Below are 13,538 nucleotides of genomic sequence, written 5' to 3'. Positions count from 1 at the left end.
AGACTTCTTTAAAAATGTAAATCTACCCCTAATTATCTGAATGATGACGCTAATCTATTTATAAAGAATACAAACGCCTCTGACTGAATTACAGCTCTGAACTCAATTGAAGGGTACAGCTGACACGGCAAGCCAAGAGCAGCACAGCCAAGGTCTTCCAAAGCCGCTTCTGGAACCTGAGCCTTAACATTTAATTCCGCAGCAAATGTGCTAAAGGTGCAGTACATGTTAAGTGGGTGTTGAGTTGGATGGGCTGAAACCGTGTTACTCGTACAGCAATTTTTGAGAAGAAAGGAGCCAAAAGTACATAAAGCTGTTCGCAATTTAGCAAGCACATAAAATTACAGACTGCAAACACACAACACGACGAGGCAATCTGCCGCTCCGGAGGTCAGGGGAACACTCTCCTTCCGGAGCAAACACGTTATGTCGGTCGGGCTGGAAAATCACAGAAGATCTTTACCTTCCTCGAACGCATCGGCTAGTCATGACTGTCCAGAACTGATTTCCAGAATTACAATATTTAAAATTAGAGTGAGAAGGATGATCTCCAAAGAGATCTATGTTTACTAAATGGTTTATATGATTTTGTACGTGTGTGTCAAATGTATTTATGCAGGAGAGAGCTCTCCACTTAACATTTCCACGAGGTTAATATCAAAAAAATCTGTATTTGGATAAAAACCAGGACACTGCCAAAGATGACATGACTTATCAACAAACACTACACGCAGAGATCTCTTAAGATAATAACTTTCATGTCTTCTTTGCACGGTAATTTAGGGCCCATCAAGACAGGCGTTAAGTAATAAATTTCAGAACAGATTCAAACAAAGATCCGTACCCACCACAGAGGGAGGGAACACGTCAGACATCCACACACAGCCGTAAATTCGAAAAACACGGCCGACACTCTTGTCGAGTCCTGCTCAGGATTAACAGTCAAGATAAATATTTCTTAGACACACCTCAGCTTCTACTCACCAGGGCATGAAAGGACGATACAGAAAAGATCCCAAGACGGCCCATCGCCACTTTCGTTGGTCGGCTTGCAAAAGCAAGTAGCCTTTTGGGGTTTGGCAGCTCCCCGCCTTGGAGGCTAGCTAAGTAACAGCGGTAACGAAATAGGTCCATCTGGAACTGTTCAAGGTTTTGCTCCCAAACAAAGATCTACAGTGGTGAAAAGGTGAATAAAAGGGAAAACAAACGTTAACAACTTCATCCTCCACCAACGTTACAGATCTGATGTTCTCAAGGTATTGATCACACTTGTAAGCGGTAAACAACAGGTACCCTAAGTTTCCCAGGAAACAGCAACTCAAGTCTTACTGTTTTCATAACTTAGTTCCCCCCCCCCACAAAGATCTACAGTCATACATTAAGTTTGGTAAGCAGAAAGTATATGTTAGTTGCTCTGTGTGTCCCGTTACAGATGTCACTTTGTGGGCCATTCTAGCCCATCAGCTCCGAGCTCTGGGCCACAAACCCAACTGTAGGATTTCTACCACTGGAGAATTCTAGGACTTACCAAGAGAAGACTTCTTATAGAAAGACGAAGAATAAAAGGAAAAGCGAGGTGAATTAAAGATCACAAGCAAAGAGACCGCGAGCTGTTGGGAAGAGGTCATGGCAGACAGTACAGGGTGGGAAGCAGAAAACACTAGAAGGTGAAGACTGAGGCTCTGGAATAGAACTCCAACCACAGGGTATATCCAAGATATGCATCCTCATTTTTCTTTTCTTTTCGTGTGTGTATGTGTGTGTGTGTGTCCTTGTCTTTCAAAATGGCAAGTAATACTTACTTTCTAAGACAGAAATGATATTTAAAGATCATGCAAGAATGAGACTCAGTACAGGGTCTGGTGCACAGCGAGGGCTCAGTGATGTCAGCCAAGGTCTGGATAACGACTAATGGTAGACATGGACTTTTTACTTTGACGTGAAATATAGTGTTTGCGTACGTCCACGTCCACAGCACTATTCACAATAGCCAGAAAGTGGAAAGAGTCCAAATGTCCACCCATGGACAAACGGATAAACTATGGTGTATACAAAGATCCACTACAATGTGGATCAAGCCCAAAACATGACACAAACGGCAAGAATTCACACACAAAAGGTCACGTGTTATGTAATTCCGCTTCGCTCAAACATCCAAAATGGGTGAATCCACTGAGGCAGAGCGCCGGGAGCAGGGGGAAGCGATTTAACAGGAACAGGGCTTTTTTCTGGGGTGAATGACGATGTCTGGCAACAAGACAGAGGTTGTGGGGGCTCAATACTGTGAATGAACGAAATGCCACTGAATTGGACACTTCGAAATGGGTCATTGTACGCCATGTGACTTTCGTGTCAATGACAATAAATACCGTGTCTGGTAACAGCGGGCGAGACCCATGGGACACCACAGGCTGGCCCATGCCATCAACCGCTCAGGGATTTAAATTCACTTACCCACATAATTATTTCCTAAACATTAAGACAAAGCTTCAAAGCATGACTAGATGGCTATCACAGGCGTGGAAACAACTGAGTAGAAGGCAAACGTGTCCTCTGTCTGTCACCTCGCTCAGTCTTTTCTTTATACTTCTGCTCAAACACTGCAACACGTTTTTTTATTTTTTATTTATTTTTTATTTTTAAAGATTTTATTTATTTATTTGACAGAGAGAAATCACAAGTAGACGGAGAGGCAGGCAGAGAGAGAGAGGAAGGGAAGCAGGCTCCCTGCTGAGCAGAGAGCCCGATGCGGGACTCGATCCCAGGACCCTGAGATCATGACCTGAGCCGAAGGCAGCGGCCTAACCCACTGAGCCACCCAGGCGCCCCGCAACACATTTTTTTAAAAGACACTCTACCTTTTCTAAATTGAGGAATCGGGAGTGTGTCCCACCACAGCTGAGCCCCTCATCAACCTAAGCGGGGGAGGGGGGCAAACTCCAGACTCGGCGATTTCACAAACGCCCTAGAAGGAGCGTGGTACCAGTGGGAGTGAGAAGCCTCCTCTATTAGATTCTTTCCATGTAATGTTGCTCCCTCCCGCTCACAACAATCGGCTGGGAATGGTGGGCGAGGGACAGTGACTGTCACAGTAAAGAATTCAGCCACCCGGATGACAGGCTAATAACATCACCAATGATCCTCTGTCATTCCAAGAAGCCCAAGAACTTGGGAGACCTACCACTCCCCCGCCCAAGTCCCAACGCATAAGAACAAGTACCTGGTCCAATATAGTTTTCTTCTTCTTTGAATCAGTGACTGAAGACAGCTGCATCTCGCCCATTTTCTTCATCTTTTCATCCATATCAATCTTCTGTTCCAGTTTTTTGATTTCAGACTTGAGAAGCCGGAGCGTGTCTTCCTTGTGGTGGTGCCTCGCAACGGCCGCTGCGCAGGCGGAGTGGATGGCGGTGATCCAGTTCTCCAGCTCCGTCTGGCTGGTGGTCTGCGGGGGGGGGAGGGGGGGGGAGAAGAAACAGCCGCCTCTTAGGTTATCAGCAGGGAACCAGCGCATTTCTAGGAAAGCCACGGCCCCAGGAGTCAGGGTGACAGGTCTGCATACGCCGTGGGTCAGGCTCACCATCCCGACCTACCCTTGCAGAGACACTGAAACAAGGAGGTCTTGGGTCAGACGCCACACCCACCCCCGGCCTCCAAGAGCTGCGTGGGATAGGAGTCTCTGGGTCTGCTCAGAACTCGCTGGTTGTGACGGAATGAATTTGTCTCCCCCAAATTCAAATGCTGGAATCCTAACCCCACTGTGTGATGGTATGAGGGGGTGAGGTCTTTGGCAAGTGCTTAGGTCATACGGGTGGAGCCTTCCTGTGGCAGATTAGCGCTCCTATAAAAAGCGGCCAGGGAGCTAACTAGTCCCCTTCTGCCAAGGGAGGACACAGCAAGAAGACGCAGTCTCTGAATCAGGAGGCAGGCCTGCCCAGAACTCAACCATGCCCCCACCCTGATCTGGGACTTCCAGCCTCCGGAAGGTGAGAAATAAAAAACATCTATTGCTTACAAGCCACCCGCTTATTTATTTGTTTACTTGTCCATTTATGTGAACAGCAGTCCGAACTTAAGACACTTGTATATGTGATAATCGTATACGGAGAGTTTACTTTCTAGCGGAGAGGGTTGTTCTGAACCAAAGGTCAGTTTTCAGAGAGGGCTGGTCAGTTCCAAGGTCAAGATCGAGGCCAAGGAACATCACTGGCCAGGGAACACACCAGCCCTGCCTCCGGCGAGCTGCTGTGACCCAAATCCACAGGCCCCGTGCCAGAGTCAAGCAGCAATGACACAGTTAGGGCTGCGGAAGGAGCTCAAGGCAGCCAGAAGCAGCGTTAAGTTCGGGGACACGTGGGAGTTTTCTAGGAAGTGGAGCCACCCAGCAGCGAGGAACGGCTTTTCCCATTCCGTTCTCCTTTCACATGGCCATCCCCCAGCGACAGACAAGCAACTCAAGGCGACTCAAGGGGCTCCGAAGGGGGAAAGTCAGAGAACAGTCTGGGGGAGACAGCTCATTAGCACTAAACCACCATTACAAATACTTCAGGAACTGAGTCAACGAGTATTTCTAAGTGAGGACAGGCTAGAATTTTCCGGGTATCCCCTGAAGCCCGGAGAGGTTTAATAAACACTCAGAAATTAGCACACTGAAGAAAAAGGTCTATTCGGCCACTTGAGTACTAAAGTACCAGCCAACATCATTTTTACGCACAAAACACTGATTTTTCCCCCCTCCCTCTCTGATGCATCTTCTTAGTCTCCAAACTTACTGGAGAGCTGGCTGATGAACAAAATTCCAGTCATGGGACCCTACTGCCTGGTACTCTGCACCCCAGCAACCAAAGACCCCCCAGATGTCCACGTTATTTCTGAATCCCCTTGGTCTGCGTCCCACAGAGGGAACTGCGACATGGTGCCAGCCAACAGAGCCACCACCTGCCAGGCAGACCTCAACAGCCCAGCAGTTGTGACTTTTAGAGAGAAGTATATGCCTGCGCCTGACGAAGACATCAGGGAGCTGGACGTTCTCAGAGGAGCGGCAGAGCAAAGCAAATGGAATCATCTTGTGGAAACTGAGGGGGAGAAGAGGAGGTAGTGACAGCGGAAATTCAAGGTAAGTACTTGTAGGGACCCGTGGGTCTGTACGGGACATTCACCTTTAAATGCTTAATGTTGCTTCAAATTGTTAAGGTGTATCTCCTCTTAGAAAGTCACTCTCGGGACGCCTGGGTGGCTCAGTTGGTTGAGCAGCTGCCTTCGGCTCAGGTCATGATCCCAGCGTCCTGGGATCGAGTCCCACATCGGGCTCCTTGCTCAGCAGGGAGCCTGCTTCTCCCTCTGCCTGCCTGTGCTCGCTTTCTCGCTCTCCCTCTCTCTGACAAATAAATAAATAAAATCTTAAAAAAAAAAAAAAAAAAAAGAAAGTCACTCTCTTCCATTTTATCTTTATATATTACTTTCAATTAACTCCAGAAAAATACAGAGTTTTAGGTCCTCCCATATGTGATAAATGCACCAGGCTTGTTCCTGCCTGGTACAGAGCACAGGGTTTGACCCTTAGAATCTCTCAGTGCCTCGGCATTAGTGGGTATGTTACCAAGTAGAGTTGTTTTTCATCTATCTAATTAACTATCTGTCTAGGGAGGGAGCTAAGGAAGGAGGGAGGGAGAAGTTAGCTCCGATGGAAAAACAACCTAGTAAGGATTCTTTTCTAAAAGAAAAGCTTTGAGGGGGCGCCTGGGTGGCTCAGTCGGTTGAACTTCTGCCTTTGGCTCAGGTCATGATTCTAGAACCTTGGGATGGAGCCCCATGTCAGGATCCCTGCTCAGCAGGGAGGCTGCTTCTCCCTCTCCCTCTGCCCCTCCCAAGCTCATTCTCTCTCTCTCTCTCAAATACATAAAATCTTAAAAAAAAAAAAAAAAAAAAAAAGGAGGGGGGAGCCTGGGTGGCTCAGTTAGTTAAGCATCTGCCTTTGGCTCAGATCATGATCTGAGGGCCCTGGGGTTGAACCCCGCCCGCATCAGGCTCTCTGCTCAGCATGAAGTCTACTTCTCCCTCTAACTCTGCCTCTATGCACGCCCTCTCTCTCTAATGAGTGAAATCTTAAAAAAAAAAAAAAAAAAAGCTTCCAGGAAGAAAATACCAAGTGCAGGCAAAGATATGGCGCAACCAGGATTCCCAGGCTCTGCTGGCTGCTGCTGGATGGAAATAATACCACCGGTGTAAGTGCTCTGGAAAGCTACTGGAGGATACCTAAGAAAAGTCATGCCTTGTGACCCCAAAAATGCAATCCAGGGTACACGCTCAATGAAAATGCATGCACATGTTCACCTGAATACATACACCAAAATGGTTACAGCAGCAGCATCTGCAATGGGCCAAACTGGACACCACCCCCACACCCGCCCACGGCAGAATGCATGCGTAACGTGAGGTATGATCGCGCGATGAAGCACGCTACAGCACGGAGAACTTAAGACCACAACGGGAATACACCTCACGCACGTAACCCTGAGGACAAGCTGTCAGACATACAAGAATAGAGACTACAATTCTCCTGGTCTAAAGCACAAACACAGACAAAACCGGATGTACCGTTACAAGTCAGAAAAGGAGAGCTTTGGTGGGAGCTGGGGAGGGAGAAGCAGCTGGAAGGAACCATGACGGGGGCGTCTGGGGCACTGGCCATGTTCGGCTCCCTGGTCTGGGTGCTGGTTACACACGCGTACGACATGGGGGTATGAGCTTTTGAAATGCCATCAAAATGTGTACTTTCCTGTGTAGAAATTATACTTTAATAGCAAGTTCACCAAAAAAAACCTTCTAAGATTCAGTACCCTAAATTTATGCAGAATTTTTCTGTGACTATCCTAAAAATAATAGATTTCAGGTTTCATTTTTCCTTAAAAGTTGTCTCTAGAAGATTGCAAGGGAAGCTCCAAGCAGCCCGATCCTCTCAACGGGGCCCCGGTCATTGGATAAGCAGCTGCCTCCTTGAGCTGAAGCATGCGTTTTCCTTTGTGTGTGCAGCTCAGGGGACGCAGGGAGCGCTCAGACTTTAGGGGAGCCAGCGTTTTCACCTATTCAAAAGGACACCGCTGGGAGCGTCTCAGACAGAATCTATGGGGAGGCAGCACATGCCATGAGGAGAGGCTCCGATGTCTGCTGTAGAAACACCTGGCACATCAACGACGCTTGCTGTGAGGGGGGCATCTGTCCCCGCCAGCGGCTCCCACCTCCCGCCTCCATGAGAAACCCCCACCCCCAGGCCCCTCCCACCTTACTCCATGGAGCAAGAAAAGGAAACCTACATGCCTGATAGCAGATCTGAAGAATTAATGGTTAAGATCTCCAACCACATGATACAGGCTCTGCTAATTTAAGTTAGAAATTTAAAATTTTTAAAATAAAAAACATCCCCCAGGTGCACTTTATAGATGGGGAAACCAGAGCCCAGAAAAAGTTAGATATAACACAGGAATTTATTGCAAACCTTGATCTTGACCTATCCCGTGCTGAAAATCATTTTGTTACATGCCACGCTGCTCCTGAACCCCAGTTCTCATCGATTCCTCCGAACCTGGTCCCCTGTGGTGTCATTTGTGTTGTAATTGGAACATTTTGAGCTCTCCCTGGGCACACAGGAGAATGGAACCTTCCTGCTCCCTATCAAGTTCAGTGTGGCCAAGTCATGGCTTTGGTCAATGAATCTGAGGAGAAGGGAGGGACATGTGTCATCACTAAATACAAGCCCGATTCACTCCCATTCTGGTCCCTCTGCTTACAGTCATGGAAGCCATGTGTCAGGATGAACCTTCTGTCAGCCTGGGCTCCAGAGAGTCCGGGACAAACACGGCCTCAGACCAGTATCTGTCAGACACGTGGCGGAATGAAAAGGAGATATGAGGGCTGCACCTTCCTACAGAATAATCTAACCATCCTGACTGATGCAAGTGAAAATCCCACTTCAATGCTTCTTGAGGAGTCTATGTAACACACTTTCAACCACAAGGAGAGCCATAATCTGATAGGTTCTGTACAACAACACCCTTTTCCTCTCTTTAATGAAAGCGGGACCCCTTCTTCCCTCCACCTTTGAGGGTCTCTGCCATACTCAGCCAAGGGCAACACACCCCCATTCTGATGCCAGAGAGTTTATGTCTGCATCCCCGTTAGGAAGTGGAAGCACCTGGCTGGCTCGATCGATGGAGCATGTGCGGTTCTCGATCTCGGGGTTCTAAGTTTGAGCCCCAGGCTGGGTGCAGAGATGACTTAAAAAAAAAAAAAAGAAGAAGTGGAAAGAAAGACCGATACTAGCCGAGAAGCGAAGGAGCCTTTGAAAGATGTATATTTAAATTTGGCAGAGCAGCTATCCTGAAATTTATTTAAAGAAAGATGGTGGTTGCCAGGGGTTCGGGGAGGAGGGGAGCGGGAGCTCGTGTTGCAAGTTTCAGGTCTGCAAGATGAGCAGAGTCTGCAGAGGGACGGTGCTGACGGACACACCCCAGTGTGAACGTACTGAACGCCACCAAATGTCAGCGCACTTATAGACAGTTAAGATGCTATGTCATGTGTACTTGACCGCAATTAAGACTTTGAGAAATACACAAGGGCGCCTGGGTGGCTCAGTTGATTAAGCGTCTGCCTTCAGCTCAGGTCATGATCCCGGAGTCCTGGATCGAGTCCCAAATCAGGCTCCCCCTGCTCTGCGGGGAGCCTGCTTCTCCCTCTCCCTCTGCCTGCCACTGCCCCTGCTTGTGCTTGCTCTCTCTCTCTCTCTCTCTCTCTCTGTGCCAAATAAATAAATAAAATCTTCAAAAAACAAATACACAAAAGCACCAAGCCCCATAGCCTAGAGAAAGAGAGAGAGAGAGACAAGTCTGCCTATATAGCTTTATTGAAAATGTATCCATCAGGCATTTTAACCATTAAGTATGCCTCAAGCCTCCAACCTTCTCCGGAACCTGTTGGTGGCTGAAGGCAGTTCGATTAGAGAAAACTTCCGCTCCTGCTGCCCCGTCTCAACAACACAGCCGTTGCCTTTCTCGATCATTCAGCTGAGTCTGTTTCTAAGAAGCACAGTCCCTGAACGAGCTTTGTGAAAGGGCTGGTCCATTCCCAGGGGCATACCCAGAGCTATGTGTCCAGGAGAGGGTGGGCTAGGTCCGCCCTGACTGAAGTCAACATTGAGTTAAGCAGAAAAACTCTGTTAACAGTTCCCGGCAGTTTGCAGAGCTGGTCACGGCAGACCACTAACTTGAGAGACTGTTTCCCAGGACTTAAAATCTGACATGCTAGAAAAAGCTTTTCAAAACCATATTCAATTCAATCCAACCAATTCAAACTACCTTTGCATTGCCTTCTTGAAACAGGCAAGTTTGATTAGGGACATTAGGTCCACTAAAGGGCCCTCTGTCAGAATCCAGGGGTCAAAGGGCAGGAAGGAGAGACACCCCCCCCAACCCCACTCCTGTCACCACGGTTGTGATTTCCTCCACACCCATCTGCCTCTATTAAACAAACAGCAGCAGACAGGTAGCAAAACTGAATTTCCTGATTCTTCCTTTGCCCTCTCGAGATGCTATAAATACTGTACAAAGTTCAGTGAAGGGAATAAGCAAAGTTCTTGCCAACAGAGGAATATAATCAGCAAAAAATGCATTTTGCATAAGAGCCCCTTTGAGTGCGGAGTTAAGATGAAGCTCAGGGCTTCATTATGTATTTAAATAGCTCCAGCTTCAATTACCCAACTGAATGGAGGATACTCAGTGATTTCAGATAATCAATGGTTTACGTGAGTGGCAGGAAAAGGGAAATTCATTTTAAACGAGAGAAATACTAGGGAATATATGCCAGATCTAGGAAACTAAAATTTCAGATAATTTGAGTTTATAGAGGCACGAGAATAATTGTCAAGTAGGTTGAACTTCTTTTTTTCCATATAAAAAGAAACAAGAAAAGGGGAATAAAGTTAGGTGTTTTTAAGAGGTTAGCAGGGAATGAAGCTCCTGTGTGAATTCTTGAAAGTCTTTATTTTTTCTATTTTTAAATCTTATTTATACAAGACTTAAATAAGCTGTCATTTTTTAAATTTCCTTAAGTAATAAAAAAGGGGCTCAAATCCAAGACACCGGGATCAAGAGTAACATGCTCTACGGACTGAGCCAGCCAGGTGTCCCAGTATCCCAGTACCATCTTTACCATCTGCAAAGAGAACTTAATATGAGGCTCTCCTTGTCCACTGCACAAAGTCATAAAACTGGGTACCACCCCCCAACTCATACTTCCGCCTCTCCCTACCCCCTCACCCACCTAAGGTAAATTCTTTGGAGAAGAGAGGGCCCAGACTCTAGGAAGATGGGCACAAAAGGAGGAACTGTTTACTGCAAATGGGAATCATCAATGGAAGGCTGCCCAGAAGATGGCAACGGCAGGAGTCGTCTCTGGCAAAGCCGAGGAGCCCCACAGAAAAGACCAATAAACACTGTCAAATGGACACCCCCAACAAAAAGGTCTTACCATCTGTTCATGCTTAAAAGCCCCCCGTAGATGGCACAAACAATATCCGAGCAGTTTTTTGGTACCTCACATTTAAATATGATCAGATAATCAAGGACCACCAGACATTTGATGAACGCCTCTAGCATGAAAGCCAGAGACCAAAGCGCGCAGAAGCCAATGTATCTCAAAGAAAGAGAAATAATGCATGAAGCCCCGAAAATTCCCTGAAAATCCAGTAACATCCCCAGAGACAGAGACACAAAAGAATCTAAAGCTGTAAACAAACAAATGCACAGGTTACAATGAAAAAGGAACAGGGAGAGAAGGATAGAAAGAGAAAAGAAAGGAGGAAGAAGGGTAGGAGGGAGGGAAGGAAGGAAAGAGAAAAATGGAAAGGGAGGGTGAGTGGGACGGGAGAAAAGGGAAGGAGGAGAGGTAGGAGGGAAGGGGAGGAAGGGAGGGAGAAAGGGAGAGGAAGAGAGAGAAAAGGAGCTTTTAGGAATAAAAAAGAAAATTAAGATCTCAACAGAAGGCAAACCCCTTTGAGAAATCATAACCCTGGTGATGGAAAATTATCCTAAAACTTCAAAAGAGAAAATAAAGCACACACAAGATAATCCAAAATGCAACTGGTATGAGACTATAAGTGAATAAAGGGGAAATAATTTTCAAACTAAATTCCAAATTCCTCAAAGATAATTCAAGTAAAAGGCAGAATGAAGATATTCTCAAATATGAACCCATTTTGTAGGAAGTTATCACAGGTTTATTTGTCTGTATTCCTGAAAAGGAAGGAGAAAAAAGGAAGATGTGCAAGAATCTGAGCTTGGAAGATTCTTGGAAGATTCCAAGAATCTAACTACGGTAATGAGGGGGAAACCAGGGTAACTACGATGCCTGAGGCCAGGAAAAGAGACAGACTGAAGCAGGCAGGTAAAGGACCAGGGAAAAGCAATCTCCAGGACACAAAATAGTACTAAGAGACTAAATAATAAGTTGGAGATTTAGAAAATACTGCGAATTAAGCATAAAAATAAGTAAATGGGGCAGAAAACAAGAGGCAGGCATAAACTATAGGAAAAAACCCAAAAAGTTGTTCAAGAAAGGAATATAAAATGATGATACCCTACTTGGCCCAGCAGCTAATATGATTTATATGGTCACAGCAGCATGGAAAATCCTAACAGTATAACAGAGATTATTGATTTAATCCTAAATGTTCACATAACCATATATAAATATGAAGAAAGGAGAGAATTCATATATAATACAGCTGAATATCCATCTTTCATCACAGAAAGTCAGTAGCTGATGTCTGAAGTCAATTAAGAAATACTGTAAACATGTTAATGAGAAATAAGGGTAAATACAAGAAAAAAGAAAAACCCAACCGAACAAAAAAACCCAGCTAAAATAACTGAGCCTAGTTGCTTTGGGGACAGACCTGAGGCTTGGGGAAGAGGTAGAGGACAAGAGGAGAATTTCACTCTAAGTCTTTTAAGGTTAACTGAATTCTTTAAAACTACGAGCTCATATTGACTTCATACAAATTTAAAATAATGTAAAAAGGAAGACAAATAGGGTCAGTAACATATTATTTGGAAATTACATAATAGTATACAGACTATATACTAAAATCTAGCTCAGCCACAATTATATCCCTGCACTGTACATTTAACATACGTGAGGAGACCTCTGAATACAATAATAGTAGGGCATGTGCCGTAAGTGAGTACCAGCCCTGTGTATTCATTTTGTACTTCAACATCCACACTCTCCATCAATACCCTCCTTAGAGCTAAGCAAATGGGGTCCCGTATTTTGGTAAAACCCCTTCTGATGCCTGAAAAGGACAGGGTCTGGGAGGAACACCCCTCCCTTCTCCCTTTCAGGGAGCTTTCTGACCCTGTATCCCATATGTAGCATCAATAAGATAGGCTAAGGAGCTCCTGGATGAGTCTATGCCTAGCGGGTTGTTCCCATCAGCCTATCTGGTATTTCTTTCACTAGACTGCATGAGGTGAGCCACCAGAATGGTGTTGATGAAGCTGATCTGGGGTGAGACAAATTCTTTATATAGATAAAATCTGCCTGGGGCTCCAGACATCTTAGGAGTTCACCCACCTTCACAACTAACCCATGTCAAAACCAACGATAAGTGTTTCTAAAGTGGCTAGCTAGAGGCAGGGAGATGATCTATGGCAATGGGAAAACAGGACTTAGCTACAGACTAAGGCCACATTTAAACCAACAGAGAAAGCAACGACAAAAGGTCCAGTTTGTCTGATCTGCAGAGGAGCATGAAGTTAAGAGGGAAGATCGAATTAGGATCCAAGAAGATTTCAACAAGTTCATCAGAAGCGCAGAAACCACAAACATAAGATTTCAAAGAAGTATATTTAACTTCTGGATTTAGAGTTCTTGAAACATCTATTATAAGATGGAAGAGAACTTGTAAGAGTTAATGTTGTGGGTATGATAAACCACAAGCTCAGTATGAATCAACAGTTTGGTGCGGTTCCTACTAAATTAAGGAACTGACACGAGCGTGGTGAAGAAAATGGGAAGAAGCATGAACCAAACTGTGGGCAGACTGCGTAGGACTGACCTCACAGGGGACAGGGTGTTGGGTTCCAGAACTATTTACAAGGAAGAACACCAAAGACCTGAATCGTAGGAGAATGGCTCAGAAACCTTCCACAGGAAAGCCTGAACAGAAAATATGGCACAAGACAGATAAGAGCTGTTTTCAAGCATGTAAAAGGTTAGAAGAAAGAAGAGGAAGAATTGCTTTAGACCTGGAAAACCTATGGAAACAAAGGCAAATGACAAAAGTCACCATAAAGAGTGTATTATATCAACACAACGAAGAACTTGATAAATCTTGGAGCTAACGAGCAAAGCAGATGGCTGAAGAGCTCCAAGCTTCCCAGGAATGGAGGTCATCAGGCAGTGGGCAGGCTGACCAGCTAGCAGGGGCTCTGCAGAGACAGTGCCTACCTTGAAGGTGAGGCTAGACTTTAATCTACTCAAGT

General features: G+C 45.7%; 1 protein-coding gene across 2 annotated transcripts in view; it reads right to left on the bottom strand.

Moving 5' to 3' along the window:
- TIAM1 (TIAM Rac1 associated GEF 1) overlaps positions 1-13,538 on the bottom strand; it is a 202,566-nt gene that overhangs the window by 92,569 nt on the left and 96,459 nt on the right. For both annotated transcript variants that reach the window (XM_044251032.1, XM_044251033.1), the window contains exons 6-7: positions 3,221-3,445; positions 985-1,170 (exon numbers count right to left, since the gene is read on the bottom strand). In XM_044251032.1, the coding sequence (XP_044106967.1) occupies positions 985-1,170; positions 3,221-3,445 (411 nt within the window). The remainder of the gene's footprint in view (positions 1-984; positions 1,171-3,220; positions 3,446-13,538) is intronic.

The sequence above is a fragment of the Neovison vison genome, chromosome 6, assembly GCF_020171115.1.
Source record: "Neovison vison isolate M4711 chromosome 6, ASM_NN_V1, whole genome shotgun sequence".
NCBI lineage: Eukaryota > Metazoa > Chordata > Mammalia > Carnivora > Mustelidae > Neogale > Neogale vison.
Note: the sequence above shows the minus strand (reverse complement) of the source record. Positions and strands in the feature narration are given on the sequence as shown.